This window comes from Eucalyptus grandis, chromosome 8 (assembly GCF_016545825.1).
Source record: "Eucalyptus grandis isolate ANBG69807.140 chromosome 8, ASM1654582v1, whole genome shotgun sequence".
Taxonomy (NCBI): domain Eukaryota; kingdom Viridiplantae; phylum Streptophyta; class Magnoliopsida; order Myrtales; family Myrtaceae; genus Eucalyptus; species Eucalyptus grandis.
In genome coordinates, this window is record NC_052619.1 from 48,972,104 (window position 1) to 48,986,727 (window position 14,624).

The 14,624-nt window shown below is 37.2% G+C and overlaps 1 protein-coding gene across 1 annotated transcript; it reads right to left on the bottom strand.

The window, feature by feature from the left end:
• Positions 1-3,537: 3,537 nt before the first annotated feature.
• Positions 3,538-13,900, bottom strand: LOC104451635 (long chain acyl-CoA synthetase 6, peroxisomal). The gene is made up of 23 exons (XM_039300773.1): positions 13,581-13,900; positions 11,718-11,778; positions 11,561-11,638; positions 11,309-11,380; positions 11,134-11,215; positions 10,912-11,017; positions 10,743-10,819; positions 10,443-10,487; positions 10,247-10,333; positions 9,552-9,641; positions 9,368-9,447; positions 9,170-9,263; positions 7,917-8,005; positions 7,752-7,840; positions 7,004-7,133; positions 6,278-6,396; positions 5,517-5,640; positions 5,352-5,438; positions 4,950-5,053; positions 4,761-4,846; positions 4,178-4,264; positions 3,956-4,042; positions 3,538-3,839 (listed from the first exon to the last, which is right to left on the bottom strand). Exons 1-23 carry the CDS (start codon positions 13,708-13,710, stop codon positions 3,744-3,746), a joined length of 2,100 nt encoding a protein of 699 aa, XP_039156707.1. The 5' UTR covers positions 13,711-13,900; the 3' UTR covers positions 3,538-3,743.
• Between the last annotated feature and the right edge of the window lie 724 nt (positions 13,901-14,624).

Genomic DNA, 14,624 nt, shown 5'->3' on the forward strand with positions numbered 1-14,624 from the left:
GGGTTTTGTATTTCCCCAAAGGGCTTTAACTTTCAATATTTGCATTACACTGAAGCTCATTTCTAAAGTTGAACCAAGCCCACCCTTAATACTTGCATGCAAAAATGGAAAAGCTCGTGCTTATTTTTCCTCAAATCTTGGTGATTTTTGCAATTCTCAAAGAGCATACTACTAGTAATAATGGCAAAACTTTCGACATCGGTGCAAAACTTTATTACTATATAAACCGGTCAAAATTGATCATAAACCTATTTATCAACTCATATATGATGGGTTGACCAAAAAAAAAAGAAAAACTCATGTGATGGATTAAGTGTATTGGATAAATGGGGCATATACAGGTTTACAACTTATTAAGACCTAGCCCACCTTTATGATTCTCGCTTCATTCTCACTCGATCTCACGCTCATGTACTTCACACTCGCTTACTTACTTTACATGCGATCTCACACTCGCTTACTTCACACTCTTATTCCAGTTTGGATATGAGTTCTCACATTGAGTTAAATATAGGAATGTTCAAGTAATACGAGATAGATATAGGTCAATAGATTTACATTACAAATAAATTGATTATAAATGGATTAATGGGTTAATTTGAGTCAAATCATTTATAATCCAATCCAAACCTAACCCGACTCACTCGTTTAACAAATCTATTACACTACATTTGGTTGTCCGGATTTTTAATCATAAGGGGGACTAGCTAAGATAAGATATGAAATTTAAGGAATTTATTATATTCTATCCACCTTTAGTAATAGCAATAGTAAAATTGGATATATTCATTTTATATCATATACATTACTTATTATAAAATGAATATTAGTATAAATGAACAGAAAACTTTACAAACGGAGATAGTAAAATTTTCGCGACACTCTTGATTACTTTATTTTTATTTGCTTTTTTTAATTTTATTTCCCTCTCTTCTTTTAATTAATTTATTTTTTATTTCTTTCTTCATTTTCCATCATTCTCTAATAAAAATTTATTAAATAGTAAATTGTACCAATATACCTAAAATGCAAAAATACCTAAAATATGTAATTAAAATACATTTATATTTACTTACTGAATTTATATTTTAAAATAGAATTAAAGTCGAAAAATATAAATATAAATTAAATTAAATTAAAATAACTAAATTATTATTTTTTGTTATTTTGAATTTTTATATTAGAATTTAAATATTATATATATTGAAATATAATATTAATTTTGTTAATTTAAGAAGTTTGTCATTCGAAAAAATAATTTTCCTATTATGGATGGGATAATTTTATCTGGTATGTATCACATTTATATTTAACTTTATCATGTCTTAAATAAGCATCAAACGTAAAATAAGATAATTTTTTATCATATCTTGAATATTATTCCAATTGTTAAACGTAACGTTAGTGCCATGAAATGATCGGACAAAGAATTTGATTTAGCGTATAAATTACAAGCAATGACATCGAAGTTCGTATCAAAAAGTGTCAGAACGTGTGGAGTACGCTCTCCACCAATGTGCGTACATCAATTTATCTCTACATGAACAAAGTAATCTGAGTCGCTCGAGGATTTCCAATTGACCATGGATCTCAACCATTTTTCTCCTTTCTCATATATTTCTTCATTGCTTATTTTACAAATTGTGAATCCATGGACAAATGTGTAAGTTAAGTATTTACTATTTTATATATTCTCTCTCTCTCTCTCACTTATTGTGATATTAATCTTCAGACTTTTTTTATCCAAAATAAATTTAGGAAAATTATCAAAAAAGTTCTAAAATTATTGAATACATGTCACTTCAGTTGTAAACCTTTCAATTTGGCAATGATCTGATAATTTAGTCTTTCCAACTTATTTTGATAGGAAATCATTGTTATGAAAGCTAACCATCCTAGCATAGCTGATGCTAATATGAATAATTTTCATAATTTAAAAAAAAAATCTAAATTTCTTTTAATTATTTTCTTTTCCTTTTCTTTCAAATTTGGGCTAACCCTCACTGACCACTCTTGCTAGCCACTAGATGAGGGCTGCAAAGCCTTACCGGCCTTGGGCGAGGGTCGCAGACCTCTCCTAAATTTGGTGAGGGGTTCACGGTCCTCACCTATGATCAGCAAGGGTCAGTAGGTGATCTTCACCAGACTTGATAAGGAAAGAAAGAAATAAATAAAAATTATAAAATTGTTCATATCAGCATCAATCATCTTAGCGATGTTGTTGGCATCCATATCAATGATTTCTAGCCAACATTAGTCATAATGACTATATTGGCAAATCATGTTTAAGTTTAATACGTTTATAACTTTTTTGGTAATTTTACCAAATAAACTTCTTTAAAAGAGTCAAATATTTTCCACATATATTTTCTTAATCAATCATGTGTCATTATTGATGTTTTTCCATTATTTAATCATCACAGCCGTGGTTTGTTTGATCTCTCAAATGTTCGAATTTTTTTATTACTAATAGTTAGTGATGGTGGACAAGTGGAAGAGCTGGCCTTATTGCGGTGATAGTGGAGCTCACGATCATGCTGCTGATGTAGTGGCTAGACGGTGGAGGTCAATGGCATAGGGGCGGTAATTCCGATCGTTGTTCATGTTCATCTTGTGTCAATATAAATTTAAATCACAAAATCTAGGATCAGTTCATTGTAAATCAACTAATGTGATATAAATACGATCCAAAAAAAATAATAGATGGACACAACACGACATATGTAACATGATTAAATAATAGGTCGATAGGTTGATGTAGTCACATGACCTCTTAAGACACGAAATCAATCTGTCAACGCAAACCCAACATGAAATATCCGTAGTTATTTTTGTATTACAAATCACGATAATCCCTTGACAAAATATCATCAAATTAAATTACGTAGCATTTTTATGGTCAATATGATATCACTAATTTAAAATAACCGTTTAATTAATCGTATCTAAACCAATCCAAGTACAGGTTGTGTCAACACTTACGTATAATCTTAAATGTGTTCTCCGAGTGGTTTTTTTATCCTGACGTACTGGATATTATTAATCATGTCTCATTAGTTAACATGATATTGACCCAACACGATTATGCTGTGTCGGAAATCGCCGTCCCTCGCGTAGTGGTGTCGATGAAAAAGTTGGAGCACTGAAATGGTGGTGGGTAGCTGCGACGTGGCAATGGTGGTGGTGCCGATAAAGGTGGCAATGAAGTGGGAGAGATGTTGACGATGATGACCGTGGTGATGAACTCTTACACGCAAAATCACTTACAAAACAAGGAACAAGCAACCATCACAAACAACATGGAAATACTACTGTTGCTCGGTTTCCATTCGAAATTCCGATTTAGCTCTCGGTTATGTGTGATCAGAGAGAATAGAAAACACATCTGAGAATAAATTCGCAATCTAAAGTCTCACCAGCCCGATTCGATCGCTGCTCTCTTGATTCTGAGAATAACATCCACACGGATTCATCCATCCCTTTCCGACGTATCCAAGAAAGATGGCGGGACACTAGGCTCTCTCGAAGATTATTGTAGGTGGGACAAAAAAATCACGTTTTATTAGGATGAAGAATTGTTGAACTCGATTATCACGGAATATTTCCCCCACTCATGATACAAGCTTTATTTGGAGAGAATAAGGATACGACCGAGATAGAATGCCACATTTGGGTTCTTACAGAAGCCGCACTGATGTCCCGTCAATCGTTGTAGAATTGTCGATTTTGATTCATGCTCTGGATCATAACATCTTTTGAGAGGGATCCAAAGAAGAAAGTTCCGCGTACATGTTACTTATGACCTGCGCAAAATACTCCTTTGCCTGAGGCCTCTTTATCTGTCAACCAAGAAAAGAAATGATGAGAGAATTTAACGTGATGGAGGATTCTTCTGAGTATTGATCTGTCTTTGAAATCTAACAAGAATCTCAGCTTTCCATGTCTAATGACTTGCCTTAAAAGTTGGCGTAAGAAGCCCGTTCTCTAGTGTAAATGGTTCCAGCACCAATGTCACCGCTTTCGCAAACTCGAAGCCTCTTAGCTGAAATATGGAGTAAAATTCAAGTCTTAAAATCAGTTCCTTGTTCAAGTTGTCATGATATTCAAACCTGATTCGAGCTGTGAGAATGGAAAAAAAGGATATCAGTAAATCTGGTACACTTTAGGGGGTACTTGCCTGTGCTTCTCTACCAACAGCATCCATGTCAGCAAGAACAGCGGATCTTGCTCTTGGATCGTTGCACAGTTGTCCTAAATCTGCATACTGCAGTTTGGCAATCGCGGAAGCATAAGTCTGTATGCAGTTTTCTACCCACAGCCCACTGTACATCATCCAAGCAGACAAAAATACAGAGGCAAAATACATGTAGCAAGTTCTAGCAATATAATTAATCCTTTCATGTCGGTCCATTCTTTCACTTTCATGCCTGTGTTTTCCTCTTGGGGTGTTTATATATTACGCGAGATATTTTAACATAGCAAAACAAAAACATGCACTCGTTCTCCACCAAAAATCAATTGTTTAACAAATCTGTCATCCTACATAAACGTAGACATTGTTCTTTTTTTTTTCTTTTTTTCTTGGGGGGGGTTTGTTGTTGGGGGTTCGCTCAATCTTTCGGCAAAACACACCAGTAAAATAGCCAGCTATATCTTAGAACACTATCAAGCAAACAAACCAAGCAAGAAGTACCAACTTCACAATTGCAAACACTTGGTATTCCTTTAATTAAAACCAAACAAAAAATTGGACAAATCACCTTGATTCCCTCAGAAGCAGCCCATGCTTTCAATGCATCTGGGTCAACAGAGACAATTGCTACCAAAGAAGAGTTCAGGCTGTCACCTATTACAAGCAAACAGATAGGTTTCTCAGTGATCCTCGAAGAAGAAGGAAGTGCTGAGAGAGGAGAGGGGTTGGGGTTGTCATTCATATTATACCATCTTACCATAAATAAAACACTGTGCGACGAACTGGCACTTCGCATAAACATTCTCGATTTTCTCAGGAGCAATGTACTCTCCCTGCGCTAATTTGAAGATGTTCTTTTTCCTGTAAAAGCAAAAATTACTTGGAGAAACTTCTTCCCCATAATCCATCTTCAACACAGCAATCTTAGGTCCTAGCCACTACAAATGGAACTCTAAAACCCTTTCTGTGCTCATTGTATAGTGGGTTTGGTTTGGTCTAAAACCAAACCAAAGCTCTTCTTGAATATTTAAGGCGATAGTAAACCCTATTATTTATCTCTTTATACTTAAAGAGTGAGACGCTCAACTATACACCGTTTATTTCAGAATGGGCTGGTTGATTTGTCAAATGAGAAAGTTACAATATTATATGATCCCACCTGTCGATGATCTTGAGACGGCCTCCAGGCAACCACAATCCTATGTCTCCGGTATGAAGCCATCCATCTTCATCAATTACTTCTCTCCTACAAAATTCAGCGTATACAACACTTTCTTGAAAAAGTAACTAAACTTAGAATATCGAACCAAAGTAGATAACATACGTCTGCACTTCATCTTTAAGATAGCCTTTAAAAATGATGGGACCCCTGACACAGATTTCACCACGCGGATATGGCTGATCCTCAGAAGTGTAATTCATCTCTGGAACGTCCACAAGTTTAATTTCTGAAACAGAGAAACTTTGTCATCTCAACCCAAAAAAAGAATAGGGAGGGGATAGAAAAATTAAGATTCATAAAGAAACCCAATCTAAGACACTGTTTCTACTCCATGAATTAATTCGTGCTAGCTATATGGCCCAAAATCTCGGGAAATTAACTATCAGTAACAAACAAGAAACACGTTGAGATAATCATTAGTCCTACAAAGGTAATAGTGTGGTGAACTCATGCAAAATTTCACAATAAACCATTTGTTTTCAATTTCACACAGGAAATCGCCAAAACTCTCGACGAACACGTTAATTGCCAGAATTTAATGTCTTCACTCTTTAATACCACAACAGTACAACAATTAATAACTCTAGACTCGACAACCAAGAATACAACCTGAATAAATGTAATATATCTGTCTCGCAATCCAACTAAAACAGGACCAACCAAGCAGAAACAATTGTTTTGGGGGCTAAAAAGCAGAAATAAGACAATTGCATAGCATTTGAGAACATTTTCTGGGATCTAGTCGATAGTAAAAGTAATGCAAGTAGAAGCAACAGTGTCATAATGCTAATTATGTGATGTAAGCAATGTCAAGTGCAATAACAAATGTTCAATGACAGTAATGTCACCGATTCTCCACATACCGCAGGCTGGATTAGGAGAACCAACATGACCAGTTAGGTTGTCACCCTCATCCATAGCACTTATAACACAAGAAGTCTCTGTCATTCCATATCCTTCAGATACCCGACCACCAAAGCAACTGAAGAGAAATCCAACATGCCCATCAAAACAACAGCAGAATGATCTATACATCTATAATTGTACAAGATCACTCCTCTAATTACTGAGGTGTACGATGACAAATTGTCTCTTGAAATTCTTAAGAAGACAGAAAACAAAAATGTTCTTTAAATAATATGAAACCTGGATTTGTCTATCACCACAAAGAAATGAAGAGGAAAGTTCAGAAAATGCTGGCAAAGATAGATTCATCGAAACAATTTGGCAAAAAAAAATTCATCAACATGGTTTTGAAGCCATCCATCAATAACTCAACTTTCATCCAATGACCAAAAAAATAAGTTCATCGAATCATTTAGGCAAAAATACCAATGAAACATGCCTCATTCACCCAATGACCACTTACATACCAAACTAAAATTCACATTTATCGGTCTTCAATGATGTTGGCAATAATGAAAGAAGTGAAGAAATTGCTTTCTGTTTCAAATGTTTTCATTATCATCAATTAAGTATATGATCCACATGAAGTGAACAAGCTAATTAGCTAGTATACTAATATAAGAAGTGTAGCACTTCTGTCAGTAGAAGGCGAACGACAATTCCCAGAAAAGAAGCTGACTTACATCTTTAAGAACTCCATCACATCAGGAGACAAGGGAGAAGCACCCGATGTCATAAAACGTACCCTTCCACCAAGCTTTTCCCTAATCTTGTTGAAAACCAATCTATCCCACATGGGAGATGGGTTCTTGCCTGAAATTATTTTGCAGAAACTAATAAGCTTTTCAGTTGATAGGTACACAAGAATCTCCTTGTGAGGGAACCAGGGGTTGCAAACTTCACAAAGAGAATTGACAAAGCTCCACAAAAATCAAAAGCAATTCTAAGAAATTTACAAGGCAGATAAATCAAGTATACAGTTTCTCAGTAATGGAAAATAATTGCATACGTCAGGTTTTTAAAAATTACAAAGAGAAGGGGCAGTAAACATCCAATAACAGGTATCAAAACAAATTCCAACTCATGCCTTGTAGCAAATTGCCAGGTGGAACAATGAAACACATTAAAATCCTCTGGGGGTGATGACTACTTATCTTTTAGTAAATTTTAGGCCTCTAAACTTTGTTGGGGTGTTCATATAGTTGAACAAGCAATATCCTTCACGGACCTAAAAGTTCTGTCTCTTTAGCTGTCCTCCACATAGGTAAAAGATGGTTTTTCCATTTCCCTTCCTTTCTTGGCTTTTCATTCTTTAGCTAAAAATGTTCATCTTTAGAATTCAGAAACAGTTCACAAAAAAGCCTTCAAGGTGAAACCTTAAGAGATGAACACAATAAAGTTAGGAAAATTTATTCTAGATGGCTTTTTTACCATTCAACATCGCCTGCTTCTTGGCATTGTATGCCGCATTAAATAGCCTCTCCCTCAGTCCACCAGATGTTTTCACAGCATTCATAATACTGCACGGTTTAGGCACTCATTAAATTGACTGATGGACTATGCATGTGACATTAATTAAGGTACTTCCCATCTTACCCAGCATATATCCTATTGTACAAGCGAGGTACGCTGCAAAATACGGTGGGTCTTAGGGCAGCCATATCATCCATTAATTTCAGATTGTCCTGTACAGAGAAAGATGGGAGCATATATGGCCACTCTTAAATCTCTTAAATAAAGGATGCACAGAATAAAATGTCAAGCCACTAAAAGCAAAAAATGCAAGTGTAATACAAAAATGTTAGTTTTTCTACAATTGCTGATGGCTATAACGAATAACTTCACGAAAAAAATGGTCTATCCTATAATGAACCGTGAAGCTCAATGGCATGCCTCTGCTTTCTTAAAAAGTTATCTAATACCAACATGAAAATGGTACATAATATGCGAGTGCAGAAATATATCACATCTTAACCATTAACTTTACGACAGCACTCCATGTATTTGGATATGTTTCCACACCATGTGAATGTATATATGAATTATCACATTCACAAAAAAATAGATGTATGGTGAAGCAAGTTCCTTATTCTGAGAAAGTATTAGCTCATCAAACTGACAGCTTCCCTCTCAAATTGAGATCATATCTCAACTTAGAAACGATTGAGTCAAGGAGAATAAGGAGGACGAAAAAGGGCAAAAAAAGAGGAAAAAATGAGTAAACTGTTAAATTTGACTACTCATCCCTCTGTAATAGATGCTTCAGAAATGTATGCAGTCAAGTCGATAGCTCTACAAACTAATGGATTGGATCAAATCAAAATTTGTGGCAACAACCAGGCAAAGATGAACTGTCTTCATACGATATGCAACTTCAATGATTTATATGAAAGAAAGATCGATATTGACTATTGATTCTCTGTGTGTCTGCAGCAGTGTCTCCCACATTGGCAGAGAAAATCTCAGTAACCTAAGAAAATCTGCAACATGGCTCTCCCATGTGCCTAATGAACTACTTCCAAGTTAAATTCTTACACAGCCCTGTACTCAAGCAGGTGGTTCCAAAGGGAACCTTCCCAATGAAAATGCCAATACATTGGATCCAAAAAAGCATTCGAGGCCTTTAGTTAAATTCATCAATTACCCCCACTGACTAACAATCTGTTCTTGAACAGCAAATACTGACTTTGTTCCCTTACAACTCACACTTTTCTTTCTTCTCCTATAATCACCTCATCAATAGTATGGAACTTCTAATATCACAAACATCAAAACAAACATGTTGACATGTATCATTCACTAGAAGTACTAGAAAAATTAACTAATTAGTAATGTCTCAATAAGCTTACCCCCTGGTAGAATCCAACGGCAACTCCAAAATAAGCTGTCATGACTTGGTTCACTCTTTCATAGATATGTGCCAGTGGAAGATATGATATGTAGCTGCACAAATAAAAGGTCATGAGAGCAAAAACAGAACAGGTAATTAAAAGGTGGCGAACAAGATGACCATATGCCACATACTAAACAGAAAGCCCACTACTTACACATCAGAAGGATAGAATTCGGTACCACAAGTGGCCCCAGCAACATTTGCTATTAAATTGCCATGGGTCAGTACAGCTCCCTAAGCAGTTAGCACAAGAAACAAGGAGTCACCTTAAGTATTTTACTATTACAAGGATCAAAGCTTGAACAGAAGGACCAGAAATTCAGTGAAAGCGTATTTACCTTAGGTGTTCCAGTTGTACCACTTGTGTAACAAATTGTAGCAACATCATCTGGTTTCGGTGGGCAGAATGGCTGGATGCTACTATGACCCTAACAATTATACATAATTAAGAGAAATGGCTTGCTCAGGAAAACATATATTAATCATAGTACAAGATTGGGAGTCACAGTGACAGATAAAGTAAATAAATGTGCAAATATAATGATGAACTCTTTCTCGAGATACTGGAAACAGGCAAATTCCATGTGATCAGAGATGATTTCCTGAGTCATCAAAAATGCTTATACGCGTACGAAGAAATCCCCAGTCTTCTACATGGCCATTAGGAACAAATCACTGTCGACATGGAGCTTACTAAAGTTAAGAATCATGGCTTCAAGTACACTCACTATCCTCTGTCAAGAAATTATTTACAGCATGGCACTCAATCTCATTGTTTTTCCATAAACTATTATTCCCCCAGCAAAGGCTTGACTGTTCTATAGTTTTCAACTTTCAGATAGACAATCCTAAATGTAGTAAGTATTATTTGGAACCACGCCTAAGGATGTCAGAGAGCTTTATAATTATGGTGAGTTCACTACGGAAGGTAAGATCAACTTGATGGATTATCTTCAGGATTGACACAAATAATTATAGATCAGCTTAACTTTCATTTTACAAAAGAAATGTATTGTCTCAAATTATGTCATACCTGACTAAGTAGTTTGGAATATGTTAAGACTTTTACTCCAGTTGTAGATGGAAGTGACGGAATCTGCTCATCTATGCCTCCAACAACCTATGAGACAAACAAGCATAGGGTTAGAAGAAGATAAAACAGTTTAAATATCTGGATGCATATTACCATCTCTTGCCGGTTAAATAGAAGAGTAGGCTCGGTTAATTACCACTATAAGGCGTACAGTGGGAATCTCAGAAAGGAAGCTCAACAACTGCAAATTCAGCATTAACACAAAGGAAAGTGAGGACAACAGAAATCAGCAACTAAATACAAATGAAGCAGAATTCAGAGAGAGCAATCAGAACATATAAGGCAATATGACCACTAGCAAGAAGAGGGCACACTCCCCTATTTCATCCACAAACCATCCGCACCAATGGGACCAATTTATAATACTAGTCAATTCCAGTTTTAAGACCAATTCAAATAAACAGTGATCACCCAGACAGAAGAGGGATGGACTAACCACATTGAGTGTTTGGGGAACACAAAAGATGGCTTGTACTGCAGCATGGTTCACAATATACTTGACAGCATCCGGTCCTGCAAAGATAGAAATGAAGATATGTTCAGTAGAAAAGATAAATATGGAGTAATCAGGCTTCAAACAGAGCTGGTGACAAGCAAGTGTATACCTAGAGTGTCATATAGAGGAACAGAAATGTAAGAGTATGCTGAGCACGCATGATCAGTAATCACCCACTCTGGTCTGTTAATAAAGTACAATCCTATTGAAGATCCCTGAAAATAAACATATATATATCGATTTCAGAGTTAACATTGCAAGAGAAAAGTCGAGTACATGCTTCCAAGTTGAGGTAGAATAGAAATAACTAAGATTGGAGCAAATAGTTCACCTTTGGAATACCATGATATATTAGCCCGGAACCTAAAGCTGCTCGAGCAGTGCCTGCCTCTCCATATGTCATCCATTTGTACCTTTCAGCATATATTTGAATAATGTCACTAAAGAATACCAACGCCAAACAGCAACCTATTCATAGATATAAGGAAAGCAAAGGCTATGCTTACTCTCCAACAGTTCCATCTACCCGCACTCGAGTACCCAGATATTTGTAATCTCGAAAAGTTTCTACGGAATGCCTGTATGACCATTTCCAGAGAGAACATGTTAGATTATTTTCTCAACAAAATGAATGCAAAGAAGGATCATGCGGTACCCGAGTCACAAGAGAAAAAGGAAAAGATAGCAGTCTGAAAACATTTCGAGCTAACAACATGGAAGAATGAAAAGCTTTAACCCAGCAAATGGGGACTGCTTACACAAAATTATCATGCAGTGTACCAATTTCGGGATGATTAGGGAATCTGCTCACAAGCTTCAAAGGAGAACGAACAGATCTGTCATCAGTCAATCAAACTTTAGCTTAGTGGGACAAAGCAATACAGCAAAGACTTGAAGACATATATAACAACATACCGGTACACATTCCACTTTCCAGTCTGCAATTTCTCTGGAAGCACAACGCTATACCCTTGCTCTGCTCAGAGTACAATATGAGCAACTGATATGATTAATGGCAGTATGAGACAATACTAACTAAAGCACTCTCATTTTATATAAGCCGGCAACTAGCAAGGATAAAATAGCCAATATTTCAGCACATGACAATGAATGAACAAGCCATTACACTATTTTGAAATAGACATGCTGGATTATTAACTTGAAAAACAGGCAGGACTTGGTCACCTCAAAATATAGAACTTCAAAAAAGTAATGCACACATCATGTGATTCGACAATACAGAGGCCACCCCAAAGGCTATCGATTTGTCAGACTTTCTAGTACGGCACATATGTACTAGCCCTACGCAACATGATAAGGCTTGATGCACCTTGTTTCCACAGCAATAAGCCAGAGGAGAAAAAGTATTAAATGATTCTGAAATTATTCCCCAAATACCAACTAATTGATAGGCTATACCAGATTAGTTGTGTATGTGCATCTCTTATCAACATACGAACAACAATTGGATATTCTTCCTAACCAACCAACTAATGCAGCAGTGGTTGCATGTGTGTATCGTTTTATAAAAGCTAACGATCCTACACAACACTTGTAGACACTTCCAGCCTGTGAGAACTGAAAAACCATTCAATGGCCGCTTCAAAATCCTCCAGTTAACTGGCAAGACAACTAAATTGTGGCACTCCACGTAGCCTCTATCATAAAGATAAGATGCAGGTCAGGAAGCAACATTCGGGACCATTCTGAAAGGATACTGACATTAATGCGCAACATGAAAAACTCCATACAGAGAGCCAGTCTTGCTGCGTGTGTCAATGCTTCACTAGAAACACTTCTCACATCATTACATGGACAGTGCAATGACCACGACTCGCCTCCTAAAATATGACATCAAAATGAAATGCAGCTCACATTTCTCGTCCTGATGTCCTCCCCTATTAATATCCATCTTGTTCTTTCAAGAGGGCTCCAGGGAAAAAGGTCGCCAGTGCAAAAAAAGGTTGCACCCTACATTGCCCTTTTGTTCACCAGAGGTGCAACCAATCATTATGAACACAAAGGCACTTCACGTTCAGGAAAGCAAACCTCTTCCCAGGGAGGATATCATTCGACGTGAATTCAAGTAAAGATACCCGGTACAACAACAATCCCACACAAATTGTAATCCAGAACCTGAACTAACTCCACGGTTTTAACGATGCAAAAAGTCCAATTACAAACAAAAATCCACAACACTTCAATTATTCAAGGCAATCCCCAAAAAAGGAAAAAAACAAAGAGTCAGTCGGGTCGTTCAGAAACCAATGTAAGTGGGATGATCAACCTCGATGCCTTCCAATAACCAAAAAGAAAAGCTTTTCCACGACTCGAACGACCCCACAGATCGCACTAAAAAGGCAATTCGCGTTATACCGAAAGTGGAGGCAGCGAATCGTACACCACTACACATCACAGATCAATGCCTAAAGCAAATCCAAACCAACGAAAGAACAAGAAGCGCAAATCACCAATCCGCCGAGTTACCGAGAATCCAAAAAGAACGAGTCGCATTCGCGGCCTCCTCTCGAGCAGCAATAAAAAAAAAATTAAAAAAAAAGACCACGACATAAAACAAAATCGGATCTTCAACAACACCGCCTCTAAATCATGCCGAACCAGATCGAAAGCGACCTCATTCAACGCCAGCTCGCTCATCTCCGAGAGAGAGAGAGAGAGAGACCACGACCGCAGCAGCGCCGAGAAGCCGCCGCTTCACGTCTGCTCGGACGCAACAAAACTCAATGGGGAGAGCTTCAACAGTTGCACGCAGCTCACCTGAGAAGAACTCGGCGGCCGTGGGGCCCGCGGCGAGCCTCGAGCCACCGGAGCCACCGTCGGCAGCGGAGGCGGCGAGGTGGCGGCGGACGGCGCGGAGGCGCCGCTGAGCTGGCGACGAAGCGTCCATGGAAGAGATGTTTTTGCTGATCCGAACGTCGCGGGGGGGAAAATGGAGATTTTCTTCACGTTCGCTGTTCCTTCGTCCCTCTCGATATTTTTTTCCCGGTGACGTGCTCCGCTTTCCGTCGGTTTCCAGGGAAAATTATCGGGAGCGAGAAAATCCGGTACGGCACGCGTTTCGAAGCAGGAAAAATGAAATAAATAATTAAATGCGAGAGAGAACGAGGATGGGATGCTGAATACGACGAGGACTAACTCACGTACGTGGTCGTGGCGATTAATCAGGACGTCGCTTTTATCCTTAGCATTTATTCGGGATTTTTTTAATTTTGGTTTTTTGCGTACCGGAAGAAATGCATTTTCCACGTTCATGTTTCCTGCGTATGGTCCTTTCTAATGTTTCACTGTTTTAGACCCACGAAAAAAGCCGATATTAAATTGATAGGCACGCTTTTATCATCGCATTTTTTTCTGGAATATTTTAATTATGATTTTTGCATGGCATAAAAAAATGCATTTTTCATGTCCATTATGTACGTTCCTTTTTCTTAATTGAAAATATATGATCGTTTCTAATTATTCACGGTTTTATAATTATCTCAATAAACTCGCGAAAAAAAAGCCAATACATCGATAGACATGCAAACTCATTTTGCAAGAGCATTACATGAGCGCAAGGTTTCAAGGCCATCCCTCATTTTGCAAGAGCAATTCTATTACCTTATTGCAATTGATGTAATGCTCACTTGAAGTGCTCTTTTACCCCTGCTCATTTGGAAGCAACTTAGGGCTTGTTCGGTAAAAATAATTATGTTCCCGATAATAGCTATTTATGTTCTTTTGCTTTAGGGAAAGAAAAATAATAAAAATGTGTTTAGTAAAATTTTTGTTTTCGAAACAAAAAACAATAGAAATGAGAAA